Genomic DNA, 15,600 nt, shown 5'->3' with positions numbered 1-15,600 from the left:
CAGCTACCATTTATTATTTACTGTGTACAGAGTGCTTACGTGGATTGTCTCAGTTGACCCTCACAACAACCCTATGAGGTAGGTACTATTATTATCTTCATTTTCACTTGCAGGCCCAGAGAGGTTAGGTAACCTGCCCAAGATCACACAGAGGGTCAGTCTCAAACTCCAGTCAGTCAGCCTCTTGAGCCCAAGCTCTTCGCCACTGTATCTGCATCCCTGGAACCTTCCCCTTTGTTCCTCCCACTGTCCCTGAATAACCAGGCCAGAGATAATCCCCCACCACCACCATCATACAGATGGGGAAACCAAGGCCCAGGCAGAGAAAATATTGACAAGCTCAGGGGAGGCTGCAAAGAGTGGGGAAAAGCAGGGAAATTAGAATTTTGGAGCCGAATTGGTCCTCAGGGGTATGTGTATTTGTTCTTTCAACAAAGATTTACAGAACTTCTGCTGCTGTTAGTCTAAACAGCTCGTGTCACCCATGGAAAACTGAGGCCCGGAGAGAGGAAATGGTGCTGTTGAGGTCCCAAAGCAAATTCAGGGCCGAGTCTGGACCAGAGTCCAGAACACCTGCACCAGAGTCTCTTCCCACTTCACCAGCTGCTTCTCCAGCCCGAGTAGCCCCTCAGGTGAATGCAGTTCACACCATGGTCACTGCCTCAGCTAGTATTTCCTGAGAGTCCACTGGGGCAGGCCTGGGGGTAGAGGGGGAGCCCCCACCAGCACCATGGCCCCTCTACAGCCAGCGGCATGGCCGGAAATGAGTCTAATCAGCACCAAGGAGAGCTCCAGGCGGCCAGTGGCGGCCCCTGGGAGTGTGGGTTGATGGAACTTGGAGGTGGGAAGCAAGATAAGAAAAACCTCAGACTGAAAAGCAACCTAAAGCAGGCAAATTTTGGGAACCAAGAGCTCCCCCCTCAGAAAAAATAGGCCCCTGTGCCAGGGTCCACATGCTTGCCCGAGGGCACCAGCCTGCACCAGGGACAACTCCTCTACAACTCTGCTGACCCAATGGCCACCACTCCCACTTCCCTCACGGACCCTGGGGAAGGCCAGAAAGAGGTGGGCAAGGGGCTGGTTCTTTCCCATCAACTGGCTCCCTTCTAGGCCCGAGGAAGCCCAGGGCAGAGGAACACCCATTCCCGGTGTTGAGCAGGAACCCACCAGCTATCCCTTTGCTTCCAGAAGAGGCAGCGCAGCAGCCTGGGAGCTGGGATGGGGGCCCCACCCCGCATCTAGAGCAAGGAGTTGGGGAACCAGAGTCAGGCTGTGCGATCTGGGCCGGGGCTGAAGAGGAAGAAGGTGGAATAAGAACAGTAGGAAAAGACCGCCCTTCCTGGCCCTCAGCCAGAGGCCAGGGGGCTGCATGGCCAGGAGCTATAACAACAGCAGGGACCACCGACTGACCACCTGCTGAGTGCTGGGCATTCTGTGCCCATTATCCTAATTTCCATGACACCCTATGAGGCAGGCATCATTACTCCCATTTTGCATGTGGAATAACAGGCTCAGAGAGGTTAAGTAACTTGTATAAGGGCAGCTAACTAGTGAAGCAGAGGTTCAAATTCATGCCTGCCTGACTCCCAAGCTCGGACATTTTCTGTGCAGCCAGATATATCCTGAGAGTCTGGCTGGTCCGAAAACTGTCTAGCAAACCATCCTCAAGGTCAAAGGTCACCTGAGCCAGCACATCTCAAACCATAATGTATGCATGATTCACCTAGCAATCAGCAGGTCTGGAGTGGGCAGACGCATGCATTTTTAACAGACTCCCAAGAGCTGATGCTGATGGCCCATTGACTGCACTGTGAGGAGCAAGGGATTTGGCCCAGTACTAAGCCACCCCTGCAGACAGAGGCATCCTTCCCATGCAGTCTGTTAGAATGTACAAAGGCGAGGATCGTCTTCATCCTGATCTGGACCAAGAGGTCCTTACCCCACTCCCTGGAGTCCTCCAACCTTGCTCTACACACATCCATGAGTTACACTCAATAGTGAGGCATCCTGGAGAAAGCTGTACTGAGCCAGTGACCGGCCCTCCACGTAGGAGGCCTGGAATGGGCAGGGGGAGCTGGCTCAGTGCAGCCCACTGGAGCTCAGAGGGTTCCCAGGAGACCTGTAGCCTCCTGGTTTTAGCCAAGAGCTGGTCCAAGGCCTCAGGGACTTGGCCCCATCCAGTCCAGCTCTCCAAGCCCTCATCAGTTCGTGGGGGTACCAAGTGGATGCGGCTGCAGCTCAGGCTCCGCGGGATCAATGTTGAAGAAGTTGACTGTGGTAGTGGTCCTGGCAGGTGGTGGGGGGTCCCGGGTGGCCTCTCCAGGCAGCAGTAGCTGGGCTGTGAGTTGCTGGCCTGAGGAGCCCCCGGAGCCTGAGTCCGACTCCGAGTCCAAGTTCGGCAGCAGGGGCAGAGGCAACACGTGCTGCAGGCTCAGGCCCGGCCGTGGGCCGCTGTGAGAGGTACGCATGGAGGGTGAGGCAAGGCTGGCCTGGTGCTCCCGGGGGCAGCGGGGACACGGCAGGAGCCTGCTCAGGGCCCGCTTGAAGTCCCGCATGAAGAGTGGGTAGATGATGGGGTTCATGGTGCTGTTGCAGTAACCCAGCCACGTGAGGACATCAAAGAGCCCTGGGGAGATGCAGTCGCACACGGCCTGGAGGGATGGAGTGCATCATGCCTGGTCCTGGAGTAGGGACGCAGGCCAACCCACCCAGCATGGATGGGACAGACATACAAACACATGCACCATGAGAGGCAGCCCGCCCTCCCTCCCCACGTCTGGACAGGAGTGGGGTTCAGGGCCTCCCCAGCAAGGCGTGGACCCACCTGCCCCTGCAGTGGCATTACCTGGGCTATGTTGGCCACAAAGAAGGGCAGCCAGGTCACAAAGAACATGCCCAGTAGGATGCCCAGTGTCAGGCTGGCCTTTAAGGCCTTCCTGCTGTGCTTGGTGGCTAGACGCCTGCTGTCGGCTGACTCCATCCCTGGGTGTGGGGTCCTGGGCACCTGCAGAAAGGAAGGCCACATTGTTCAGTGAAGAAAGAACTCCAGTCTGACCCTATTCCCAGCCACAGACTGAGCCTTAATCCTAATTCCAGACTGAGCCCTAATACCAGGATTAAACTGAGCCCTGACCTTTGAATGAGTTCCAACTCTAGACCTAGACTGAGGCCTGACCCTGACTCCAGACTGAACCTTGACCTTGGCTTCAGACTGAGCCCTGGCATCAGCAATAAACTAAGCCCTGCTCATGGCTCTGAACTCGTCATTCCTTCCATAGATTGAGCCGTACATAAACAAGGTCTCAAACTGAGCCTCAACCCTGGACCAGACTGAGCCCAACTTTAGCCTCAGACTGAGCCCTGATCCCAGAAATAGACTGAGCCTTGGTCCTGGTCTTGCACCAAGCCATGACCCTGACCTGACAATTCACAAGGAGCTCTAGGAAGAACAGTGAGATTTCCTAGGTGCTGGGGCTCATGGTCATGTGCGTTCGCCAGTGTTGAATGTTGTCCTTTGCAAGGAGTGTGGGTCTTCTGAACTGTTGGATTTGTGTTGGGGCAGTGTTGTCCTGCACTGCACTTTGGCACTATAAGAATTAGCTGCAATTGAACAGTACTTGACAAAAGAGGTCAATTGCTGTCCAGGGCTTGGCAATCTCTTTGCCTATGGATCCTCTTCATATTTTGGAGTGATGGTTTTGCCTACACCACTACTCTCATGCTCCACAAAATAAAGTGCATTTTTGAAAATATGTGCCCAAAACAAAGGTGTACAATTAAATCTGTATAAATTACTAGGGATACAAGTGACCTTGGCATTTTAAACACAGATTTCGCTGTGGACTGACCTGTCCATTCCCCGACATGGACTCCTTCAGCAGTAACTAGGGGAGAGGAGGAGGAAAAAGGAGCTGCTCCGGGGGGACACGGCATGAGGGGTTAGAATGTGACTTTACAAACTGGCTACCAGGAGTCCCAAAACATTTAAAATCCTCTCTGGGGACTTCCTTGGTGGTCCAGTGGTTGAGACTTCACCTTCCAATGCAGGGGGTGATGTTTCAATCCCTGGTTGGGGAGCTCAGATCCCATATGCGATGAGGCCAAAAAATCAAAACATAAAACAGAAGCAATATTGTAACAAATTCAATAAAGACTTAAAAAAAAAGAAGGCTCTCTGATCCAGATGACATATTAGCCCAGTGGTTCTCTCTCTCTTTTTTTTGAACTTTTATTTATTATTTTTTTGGCTGCGTTGGGTCTTCGTTGCTGTGTGTGCGGGCTTTCTCTAGTTGCAGCAAGTGGGGGCTACACTTCATTGCGGTGCACAGGCTTCTCCTTGCAGTGGCTTATCTTGTTGCAGAACACGGGCTCTAGGCGCTCGGGCTTCAATAGTTGTGGCACATGGGCTCAGCAGTTGTGGCTCACAGGCTCTAGAGCACAGGCTCAGTAGTGGTGGTGCACGGGCTTAGTTGCTCCGCAGCATGTGGGATCTTCCCGAACCAGGGCTTGAACCTGTGTCCCCTGCATTGGCAGGCAAATTCTTAACCACTGCACCACCAGGGAAGTCCGCCCAGTGGTTCTCTTAATTTTTTCAACTTTGTGAGCCCATTGAGACTCTAATGAAATATACAAAACCACTCCTCAGAAAACAAAAATTTTATAAAATTTTATAGACATATACACAGAAGAAAAAAAGTTCCCACACGTCCAGAAGGTTCAGAGACCACTATGAAGTCCACTCATGAAACCCCTAGGGACACACAAAAGTTGGAATGTGAAGCCCTCCTCTAAACCATATATTGTAATCAATTTGGATTTTTGTATATCAGCTTTACACAAGACCCACCTATATTGACAATTTTAAAGTGAATACTGGTATGCAGAGATAGGCACAATTTACTGAATTATGAAGAGGTATGTGTGCTGCCTAGGAATATACCTAGGCTTTGAAAGCCAGGGATTCCTCTCAACATTTCCTAAACTGCACGAGAGCCCAGCTTAGCTCTCGAGGCAGCCAGAGATAGGTTGGGTATGGGAAGATGAAAGAGAAGGAGGCAGGAAAGGAACCAGATTCCCAGCAACCTTCGCAGATGGAAAGGGGGTGGAGGAGACAAAGCCAAGATGTGTCAGCCCAGCGAGCACCAAAGCCAAACCCCCACCCCATTCCCCTCCCCGCCCTTTTTCTCTCCCCGCCTCCCAGGATAGCTAGGCTTGGTTCCTGTCCATGGTGCTGAAGCCCCAGCTGCATGCTACAATATCTTTCTACAGGATCTGGAATGGCGGTGGGCAGGAGAGGGGAGACAGGCACACTGTAACTCCCACCCTTCGATGTGTTTGTCCAAGTGAAATCTGCTTGGACAAATATCAAGGACAAATTCACAGAGAGCAGCCTAAAAGAGGCCCTTGACTTCTGCCCTCTGTCTTGGTGGGGCAGCAGTTTGTGGAGGCTAGAGCTTCTTTTAAGGCAAGTGATCTGGCTTCAAATCATGCCTGTACCACTTACTCGCTCTGTGACCTTGAGAGAGTCTGTTTCCACATCTGTAAAATGGGAGAAAATACTAAGCTGTGAGGCTGTAGATAATAAATGCATGCACAGTGCCCGACTTAGAGTAAGTGTAAACACACAGCAACTCTGATGTCAATTCAGCAGTATGTGTATGAGGCTGGGGGAGTTTTTAGCACCCTCGGGAGCCCTGTTCTTCTGCCAGCAGCCCAGGCTTTCCAAAGCAGCACAGACTTCAGAACAAATGCTCTGACCCACTATGCTGTAGCAAGGAAGGAAAAAAAAGGATCTGCTTTTCTCTCCTCATTTTCCCTTCTCCAGAGTGAACTCTATATGGCTTCTGTGGCCCCACCTCTCCAACCTGGAGGAAGAGGCTCCTGCTTCCCCAAAAGAATCTCCTAAGATCTACCATGACTTTGAATTGCTGCCATCAATGGGGACAGACATATTGGGAGGAGGGAGACCCCGTCTCCAGAAAGCCCCAGCCACACAGGTACCCCCCGGCCGCTGGAGACCTGGGGAGAGGACAAAAGACAGCCGTGGTTGTGCCAGAGCTCTAGGGCATTAGGGCACCAAGGCACTTGGGGAGACATGTTGGGGCAGTCATTAGGGGAGGGGGCCCCAGAGGAGTTAACCGTGATCTGAGAGTCCCTCTCTAGTCTTCCTGGGAACAAACCTGCATTTTTCTTTCTCCTCTTCTCCCCAAAGAGTTGACCCAAGAACACAAGCAAGAGGGAAGAGAGAAGGAATTGAGGCTCAGAGATGATGGGGGAACCTTCCCAAGGTCACATAGCGCCAGTACAAAGCCTCAAACCAAAGCACCAGTGACCTCAAATGATTATCCCCACTTACTGAGCATTTACTATGCATTAGCGCTTCATATCCATTTTGCCTTTCAGTCTTTAGGAGAGGAAGCTATTATAATCCCCACCTTGCAGATGAGGTTCAGAGAGGCAAAACAACTTGCCAGGAGTCACACAGCAGACAAGTGTTGAGTCAGGGAATCAAAGTCATCTCTGGCTCCAGAAACTGCACCTTGTCCACTTCACCATGCTGCTTTCCTTTTGGAGGCTGGCACCTCCAAGTAAAACCCCACCACTGTCCCTGAGAGGCCCTCATGGAGCAGAAGCCAATGGCAATCACCTGGGGTCCGGCTGATGCCAGCCTCACCCTTCCCTCTTCTCTCTGCCCTGCAGCCACTCATGTCCCCAGGGCACATTCTGTTGTTTGCATGTCTGTGGCATTTGTCACTGTCAGAGGGCAGCTCCTGAAGGGCAATTTGGCAGTGCCCTTCCAGGAGGCAAGTCTGCTTACAGGTTCCTGTGACCATCAAAACCCATGCCTGTGTCTCTACACTCGACTTGGACAAGGATGGGTACCACAGCACCATTCGTGATAGGAGACAATTAGAAACAGCCCAAAAGTCCAGCAAAAAGAGAATGGTTCAGTAAACCCCAGGACATTCCCACTATAAAATATGATGCAGATATTTAAAAGAATGAATCAATCAAGTGGAAAGATCTCCACAACACATTATGAAGTGATAATGGCAAGTTGTACGAACAAGAGATACAGCATGATTCCCTTTGTTTAAAAAAATACACAAAGCAAAGCACTAATTTTCTTTAGGTTCACAAACAAATATGAAAACACACAGAAAAAGAACCAGGACATTGGGAAACCTAGGAGTGGGAGGTGATTGGATGGGGTCAGAGGGTCTTTTACTTTATCACTATTGATGAATTTTCATTTTAAAGTGTACTTACAAATTCCCCCATGTAATTTCAGATGCGTACGATCATCTAATCATAGTGTGAGGGTAATACATTAGACCCTGGACCAGACTGCCTGGTTTAAGTCATGGCTCTGTTCCTAACTAGCTGAGTGACCTTAAGCAAGGTACTTTACCTCTCTGTGCCTCTGCTTTCTCATCTGTAAAATGGCAATTACAATGGCATCTACCTTGTAGGATTGCAGTGAGGGTCAAATAAGAGAATAGAACGTTACTGGAACAGTGCCTGGCATATAGTAAGTACCGTGTGAGTGTCAGTGATACTTGCTGTTGTTTATTGTTTCAGCTCCTTCCTAATGGTTGAGGCTACTGACGGCAGCGAGGGTGATTTTTCCCTCTAGAAAGGCTCAAAAGGGTGAGCTCCCCAGAATCACACATTTTACCATCAAGAGGAAAGGATAGGAGTTAACATCTGTTGAGCACCTACCATGCGCCGGGTTTATATATATCATCTCATTGATTCTTCAAACAGCCTCAAATGATACATAGCATTACCCCTGGGAAATAGAAGGAGGTGAGCGACTCATCCAAAGTTATCCGCTTGCGATGGTAAAGAGGCAGGATTTGACCCCAAGCTCAGCCAGACGCACAAGTTCCTGTGCCCTTGCCCCAGCTGCACCAGGCCGTCTCTGAGCAGCGGCGAAGGCTGTCATGCTCGGTTCTGCTCCTCTGCCAGCCTCTCCCGCTCAGCCCCCTCCTCCCCCTCTGAGATATTTCTGTGATCACAGCCTCCTCCTCTGAGGAGGAAGCAGAGATGGAAGGGAAGATGGATCACTAGGACAGAATGATGCATAGCTGGGTGATGGAGGGTGAAAAAGCTGGGGGAGGAGGACAAGGAGGAGAAATTGAGGGAGAGAAGGAAGATACAGGGTGCAGAAGGAAGGAAGAGAGAGGGGTGAGAAGGGATGGAGGGAGGAGGGATGGAGAAGGGGGAAAGATGAGGCCGAGAGAAGATGATGGGGAAAGGGTTTTGACCACAGAGACACAGGAACCCTGCCAGAGAGAGAAAGAGACTAGGAACGCAGGAACTCCCAGCTGGGCCTCCAGCTGCTGCTCTCCATCAGACTGAGCATCCACACTGGCCCCTCTGTAATCCCCCAAGGATGAGTACCATCCCCACACGAGCACCCACCTTTCACACACACACACACACACACACACACACACACACACTCCTGCACTGGCAGCATCTCACTCTGACTTTACCACCACCTCTTATGCCCCTCTCCCCATCCCCAGCCCACATCCTCTGCCTGACTTCTAAGCAGGACCCCCTTTCTCACTGCCCCTGGGACTGGGAAGACCTGGCTGAAACTGCTAAGCCAATCAGTGGCTTTTTAAAAGCCCATTCACATCAATAGGCAGATGTGGCAGATACAGGCAGAGAAACATGCTCCAGCCAGCTCAGCTTCCATGTCCAAAACCCCGAAAGAGCCAGGACTTCAGAGACTGGTTCTCAGCTCCCTTTCCTCTGTGGGGAAGCTAGAGGCTGGGTCAGGGAAGGAGCTAAGAGTTCAGTGGGGCTGAGAAGAGGAAGAAAGGGGCCTACTGCACCCCCAAGTTCTCTTCATTCTCATCAGTTCCTTTAGGTCCAGGTATTGAGAATGCCTCCACCCCCAGGCTGGACATTGCTGGCCTCTGTGGGGGAAGGAGGTCACAGCCCAGGAGGCTGGAGTAGAAGAAGCATCCCAAAGCAGATTCCCCCAATGCAGGCAATTCTCCAGGCAACAAGGAAAACAGCCCTGCACAAGGCTTGCTTAGGATCCGAGTAGTTTTGGAAGCAAGGGCAATGGTAGAGTCTGACGCGGCTTCATTCAAACAAAGAGAACAGGCTTTCCAGAAAGTGGGAGGTATTTGCACAAATGCATTTCTGGCTTGAGAGCCTGTGGGTCATTCTACCAGCTAAATGACCCATGAAGACTCCTCCCAGCCTTTGGTTTTGTGACTTCCTTGCTTCAGTTTGCAAACATATACACGGGGAGTAAGTATAGATTTTAAATGTTTACTAGAGGAGGCACCCTTCTTATAGGCTCCAGAACCCCCATCATGATAGGGCTTTGTGATCATCTCTCTTCAACTAGAAAGTAGATTCCAAGAGGGCAGGACCTTCTCAGACCTACTCATCCCTGCACCCACAGCACAAGGGAAGTACTCAGCACAGTACCAAGGAAGTGAATCAATGTATTAAGAAGCGCAGAATCCACCAGCCACAAGAACTACTTCTAAAAGTGGGAGAAAAGGGAGAAATGTGAGCTGGAGTTGAATCCCTGGCTCTGTGAAGCACTGTGTTCATTTCACTCCTTCCATCACTTGCACTGAACACTCATGACACGCCAGGCACTATTTTAGGTGCTGGGAACATAGCAATTGAGACAAGTCCTCACCCTCATAGAAATTACATTCTAGTAGGAGGAAATAAATGCTCAAACAGTAAATGGGAAAGTATATAATATGTCTCAGAATAACTTAGGAAATTAGGACTGAAGGGCATCTGGACAAGTGTGGCTGTTGCTATTCTTGACCAAGTGATTGGGGAAGATAGCCAAGCCAAGCCAGAAGAAAGTGATGGAAGTTAGGGGGAGAACCGTGTGGAGATGTGAGGAAAGGGCACTCCAGGCAGCGGGAACAGCAAGTGCAAAGGTCCGGAGGCAGGAATGTGCTCAAGGAACAACACGGGGGCCCGTGCAGCTGAAATGGAAAGAGTGTGTGAGGTGGTGGAAGGAAAGGAGGCCAGAGAATGACATAATAGGACTTGCTTTTATTTGGGGGGACGGGGTGCCACGCAGCACAGCTTGCGGGATCTTAGTTCCCTGACCAGGGATCCAACCCAGGCCCACAGCAGTGAAAGCGCTGAGTTCCAACCACTGGACCACCAGGGAATTCCCAGGACCTGCATTTTAAAGGGATCACTGTGGCTGCTGTGCAAGATCAAAAGGGAGCAAGAACGGGCTCGGAACCAGTGGGTGATCCCTGCAGTAACCCAGGTAACAGATGAAGGGGCTCAGCCCGGGGCGGGCCAGGGACAGCAGCAGAGACGTGAGAAGTGGTCAGAGCCTGCACATGTTTTGAAAGCGGAAAGCACACTGGGTGTGCAGTGTGAGAAAAAGAGAGGCATCCAGGCTGCGTCCAAGGTCCCTGGCCTAAGCAACTCATATCAATTAGTCAATAGGAGGCAGACAAGGGAGTGACTATGTCTGGAGCCTGGAAAATCTGGAGTTCTGTCGGGTGCGTGGTAAGTAAGCGGCCCAGGCTGGAAGCCATCCGTGTGTAGGTGGTACTTCCGGATGTGGGACGAGACAAGCTCACAGAGTGAATGTGGAAAAACAACAAGGAGTTTTGAGGACTGAGGCCCGGGGATGCCTCCAATGGTGGTGGAGCAGGAGGACCCAACAGAGGAGACTGAGAAGGCACAGCCAGTGGAGTGGAGGGTCTCACACAGGATGGTGTCCCTGGAGTCAGTGTTTTAAGAGCATGTCACCACCCACAGGCAGCACAACACTCAGACCCAGGCTTTGGCATCAGCCAGATCTGAGCTAGAACCTCACTAACCAACTAGCTGTGCAACCTCGGGCAAGTCACCTCCCCTCGCTGGCCCTCAGTTTCCCCAGCTGTTGAACAGAGATGATGATTACTTGCCCCGTTTGGTGTCCGGAGGATTCGCTTAGCTCAGTGCCAGGCAGGTAGTGAGCACTCACTCAGCAGGTGTCCCCCAGGTGCTGAGGCCACAGTCTCAGGGACAATCCTGGTGCCAGCCAGTTAACTTCGTGGAAAGAAAATCTGTGTGTCACAGACATCGCTGGAACTGAGAATCCAGACCAAGGCCAGACAACTTCTCACCTCCTTAGTCACTAGGGCAGAGTTACCCAAAGTGTGAGAAGGGGAGATGCCCTTGGGTGGTAAATGGTAAAATAATGGAGTCACAGAGCAGGAACATAGACCTTTACAGTTCCCTCCCAGCTCTTCTGGTTATGTCAAGAGAAAGTGTCCTGTCGGTACTGTGTCTTTAACATTCCTCCAATATCTAACAAAGAGAAAGCAGCCCTCGGGCTCGGCTCAGCGTTTCCAGCCATCCATGCTGGACTTTAGTAACACTGCCAGGGCTTCTGCAGCATCCCCAAGGTTGATTTGTGATCACCTATTTATGGTAAGGGTACTGATTTTCCATTTCTGGAAGAGATAAGTTTCCTTTCTAAATAAATTTATGGAAGTAGAAAGATAAGTGAGATGACTCCAAGAAAATGCTAAGTACCTATGGCTGCAGAGGCTTGAAGAGTGTGTGAGCATGGATAGAGAGGGTAGAGAGGCAGTTATCACAGGGCGGCTCCCAAGCGCCTGAAGTTTGGGAAATGCTCCTTTACAAGAACCCAGGGAGAGAGCGTGGATGGCCCAGGGCAGTCGTCCTACAGCTGCAGACCTGAGTCAGGGTCACAACCACCTGCTGAGACTCCAGGAGGTTCTCCAGTGAGTACAGATGGGGGAGAGAACAGGGCTGCAGCCAGGATGTCCTATCCACCCAAGACCCCATCCTCCTATTTGATGGGCCTCACTGCTAGGGTGACACAGGCAAGCTGATCTGGGGGGCTGCTGACCAGGGCGTTAGCCTCTCAGCCCCCATCTATCCAGTGACCCCCCCACCAAAGAGACCTCCCATCCTGCAGGCACCTCCTCCACCTGAGGCTATACCAAGATGACACTGGAGAGCCCAGCCAGGACCTTCCGGGGGGCCTGTGGCCTAGTTCTTTGGGGCTCAGGCCTGGTCAGTCTAAACCCCCATCCCTTGGGGTAGACAATAGGACTTGGGTGCCATGTGACCTGGTGCACTCTAGACACTGCAAGGCCTTGAGCTGAGAGCACCTACCCCATTCACAAGTAATCAGTGAGCACCTACTATGCGCAGCGGGATCAAAACCCTCTCAGATACACCCAGCCCTCATGGGAGCTTACACTCCAGTGGGGGAGACAGACAACAAACAAATCAACAAATAAACTGGGGGTCGGGATCGAGAATAACTGGGTGGGGAGGGCAGGGAGGTCGGCAGACAGGGTGGTCAGGGACGGCCTCTGGGAAGGGGTGCCCTGTGAGCCGAAGAAGAGGCAGGCAAGGGTGGCCCGTGCTATGAGCGTCAGAAGGGCCACAGGGCTGCTGTGCTGCTAGAGGAGGTGCAGCTGGACAGCTTGGCAGGACCGGGTCCCAAGGCCAGATCCTGACACAGGTCTCCTCTTTAATCTTGAGAGCAATGGGGAGCCGCTGAAGGGTTTGAAGCAAGGGAGTGATGTGATCACTTTTTTGTTTTTCATTTGTGCAGAAGATGGGTAGGAATGGGTCTGGAGTGGAGGCAGGGGGAGCCAGCAGGAGACTAGCAAAGGCTCCCAGGTAAGAAGCACTGGTGGGATCGGGATCGTGGCACTGGAGGTGACACATGTTTAGGGGCAGCACCAGCAGGCCCTGTGAATGAATCCCGTGAGCATGAGGGAGAGAAATTATTCCTAAGCTTCTGGCGTGTGATGCCCTGATGGTGCCGTTTTCCGTGATGGGGAAGATAAGGGGACGAGCAGGTGCGCAGAGCTGGGAGCCCCTGAATTCCCTATTGCACGTGCTACCTTTGAGAAGTCTGCCCCACATCCCGGAGTGTCCTGGGGACGGTTGGGCATTGAGTCTGGAGTTCAGAAGAAAGGTGGGAACTGGGAATGACCACTTGGAGGTTGCCAGCAATTGCATATCACGTGGTGGATGCCCAGTGGGCACCCAGTAGCTGCTCGTTCCTCTCCATCCCACAAGCCCGGGTCTCCCTGCGCGCCCCAGGTACCTGCAGCGTCTCCAAGGCCTGGCCTGCCATGCCGGTAGTGAGAGAGGCCACCTGCACGGCCTGCTTGCGGGCGGCCAGCAGGATCCTGCAGTAGGTGAAGCAGATGGCGCCCGAGGGCAGGAAGAAGGTGAGGCCCGACGCCACGAGGACGAAGGGCAGGCTGGCCAGCAGGCGGCACTGGCCGGGGGCGGGTGCCCGCGCTCGGCCCAGCTCATGCCAGCCCAGCAGCAGGGGCAGGAAGGAGGCGAGCGCGGCCAGGCTCCAGGCGCTCAGGACCAGCGCCAGGGCGCGCGGGGGCGTCATGCGCAGCTTGTAGCGCAGCGGCGAGAGGATGAGCAGGTAGCGGTCCAGGCTGATGAGGCAGAGGTTAAGGATGGAGGCGCTGCAGCACATCACGTCGAAGGCAGTCCAGAGCAGGCAGAGGCCCCGCGCCAGCACCCAGCGCCCGTACAGCGCGTTCAGCATGGCCGGCGGCATCACCACCAGCCCCACCATCAGGTCCGACGTGAAGAGCGACACCAGGAAGAAGTTGGACGTGTTGCGCAGCGCGGGCTGCGTGCAGATGAGCGCGATGAGCAGCGAGTTGGCCGCCGCCGTCAGCGCGATGACCACACACAGCGCCGCCGCCACCCAGCCGCTGCCCCCCGGTTCCGACGGTGGCCCTGATTCCCAGTCCGGGGTGCTGTTGTTGGCGGGCCCCTGCTCTGGGACCATGGCGGGGGAGGGTGGAGGGCGAGGACGTGAGGCCCGAGAGGGGTCCGGAGCACGAGGTAGGAAGACAGGGTGAAGGACCTGCAGGGGCGGAGGCTGGATGGGCGTCGTCGGTGAGAACAGACCCCCTCCCCCCCCAGGGTGGCAGGTGGGAAGCTAGGGATGGAGCTTTGGCTCAAGGGGCAGCACCCCGAGGAAGATGGAGAGGGGGTCTTTGGGCGTCCTCGGGTGTGATGTAGGGACACCTGCAGCAAACCGGTAGGAAGTTTGGGAGGGGGAACCTGCTGAACAGAGTCCCCTGGAAGGAGCGGGCGCAAAGTCAGGAGGATGCGGACGGGGACTCTGGGCGTGAGGCCGGGTGGGAGCAGATCCCCCTAGAAGGGGCGGGCGGTAAGATGGGGTGAGGACGATGCCAAGGGCAGAGACCCGGGGAACTGGGAGCCGGGGACGAATGGGCGCCGTCCAGGCCGTGGCAAGCCCCCACCGGCAGGTGGACATAGTGGGTTGGGGGGCGCCAGGTGGGGAGCCGTGGTGCTGGGGGGTCGCAGGGTGGGGGCCCACGGGCCAGAGCAAAGCCTCCGGCGGGGAAGTCAGGTCTCAGAGCCAGCGCAGAGGCACCCAGGCTCGGACGGACACGGTCCCCGTAGCGAGCGGGAGGATGCCGGGCCGGCCCGCAGGGAGAGACGGAGCAGCGGCCGCGCCTCCGCCCCCTCCCCACCCGGCCGCGGGTCGCCGGCCCCGCTCCCGCCCGCGCTCCGTACCTGGGGCGCTGAGCGCTGCTCCGCCGCCGGCGACTGCGGCAGGAGCCGCGGGGCCGGGAGAGGAAGAAGCGGCCGCGGGCCGGCCAGGCGCCCAGGGACCCGGAGACACCGCGAGGGGCCGGCGCGCACGGGGGAGCGGTGGCTGCTTCCAGGAGCGCGCGGTCCCCGCGCCGCGGAGCCTGCGCCCCGCCCCGCGCTGGGTGGGGAGAGCCGAGCCCCGGCCTCGCAGGCGGGCGGGGTCCCTGTACCCCTGGGCCTGCGGAGGGACGATCCGAGCGCCCAGCTGCGCCAGGTCGCCTCCCAGATCTCGCAGCCTCTACCCGCCCCCGCCCCCGCCCCCGCCCCCGCATGCCCCTCCCCACCCACACGTGGCGCAGGAGGAACTCAGAGGAGGGGGCCGTGGCCCGCCTTCATCCAGGACTGCTCCCCCACGCGGGGCTGCCCACCTGCTACCAGGGGGATCCCGTTGGGATATTGGGCAGTTCGTCTGACATATATGTACACATATATCAATATTACACACGTACGTATGTATTTTATATACTATATAATAGTCTGTATAATACTTTCTTCAAGCTTTTAGTTTAAACAGATGGCTACCTCCTCCTCACAGCCCTTCGGAGCAGAAACCACCCCTGTCCCCCGACAGCGCCAGGCACAAAGGATGAAGACCCCGAGTTGTTGGCACTCCCAGTCTACCCAAGAGTGTGAACAGACTGGGGAATCCCCAGGCCAGGTGGGGCGGAGTCACTGCAGGTGGCGGCCGGGCCGGCGGGGGGCACACCCTGTGCAGCGCTGCTGTGTATCCACCACCTCCCAACCTGAACTAAGAATCTCTACCTGACACGTCACAGGTTGATACTGTGGGTTCAACAAACATTTACATTGAGCAGCTACTAGGTGTCAGGTACTGTTCTGCCCAATATAGAAACCAAAACAAAGATCCAGCTTCATTGAGTTTACAGTCTGTTGGAAGGAGACATAAAATCATAAGTATAATAAACATTTAAAGTAGTTGTAGAGTGA

The 15,600-nt window shown here is 54.3% G+C and overlaps 1 protein-coding gene across 1 annotated transcript; it reads right to left on the bottom strand.

The window, feature by feature from the left end:
• Positions 1-2,201: 2,201 nt before the first annotated feature.
• HTR6 (5-hydroxytryptamine receptor 6) lies at positions 2,202-13,816 on the bottom strand. Its single transcript, XM_057698184.1, has 3 exons — positions 13,103-13,816; positions 2,846-3,004; positions 2,202-2,651 (listed from the first exon to the last, which is right to left on the bottom strand). The coding sequence occupies exons 1-3, from the start codon at positions 13,814-13,816 to the stop codon at positions 2,202-2,204; spliced, it is 1,323 nt and encodes a 440-aa protein (XP_057554167.1).
• Positions 13,817-15,600: the final 1,784 nt, after the last annotated feature.

Source organism: Hippopotamus amphibius, chromosome 1 (genome assembly GCF_030028045.1).
Source record: "Hippopotamus amphibius kiboko isolate mHipAmp2 chromosome 1, mHipAmp2.hap2, whole genome shotgun sequence".
NCBI lineage: Eukaryota > Metazoa > Chordata > Mammalia > Artiodactyla > Hippopotamidae > Hippopotamus > Hippopotamus amphibius.
The sequence above is the reverse complement of the archived record's forward strand: the minus strand, read 5'-3'. Positions and strand labels throughout refer to the sequence as shown.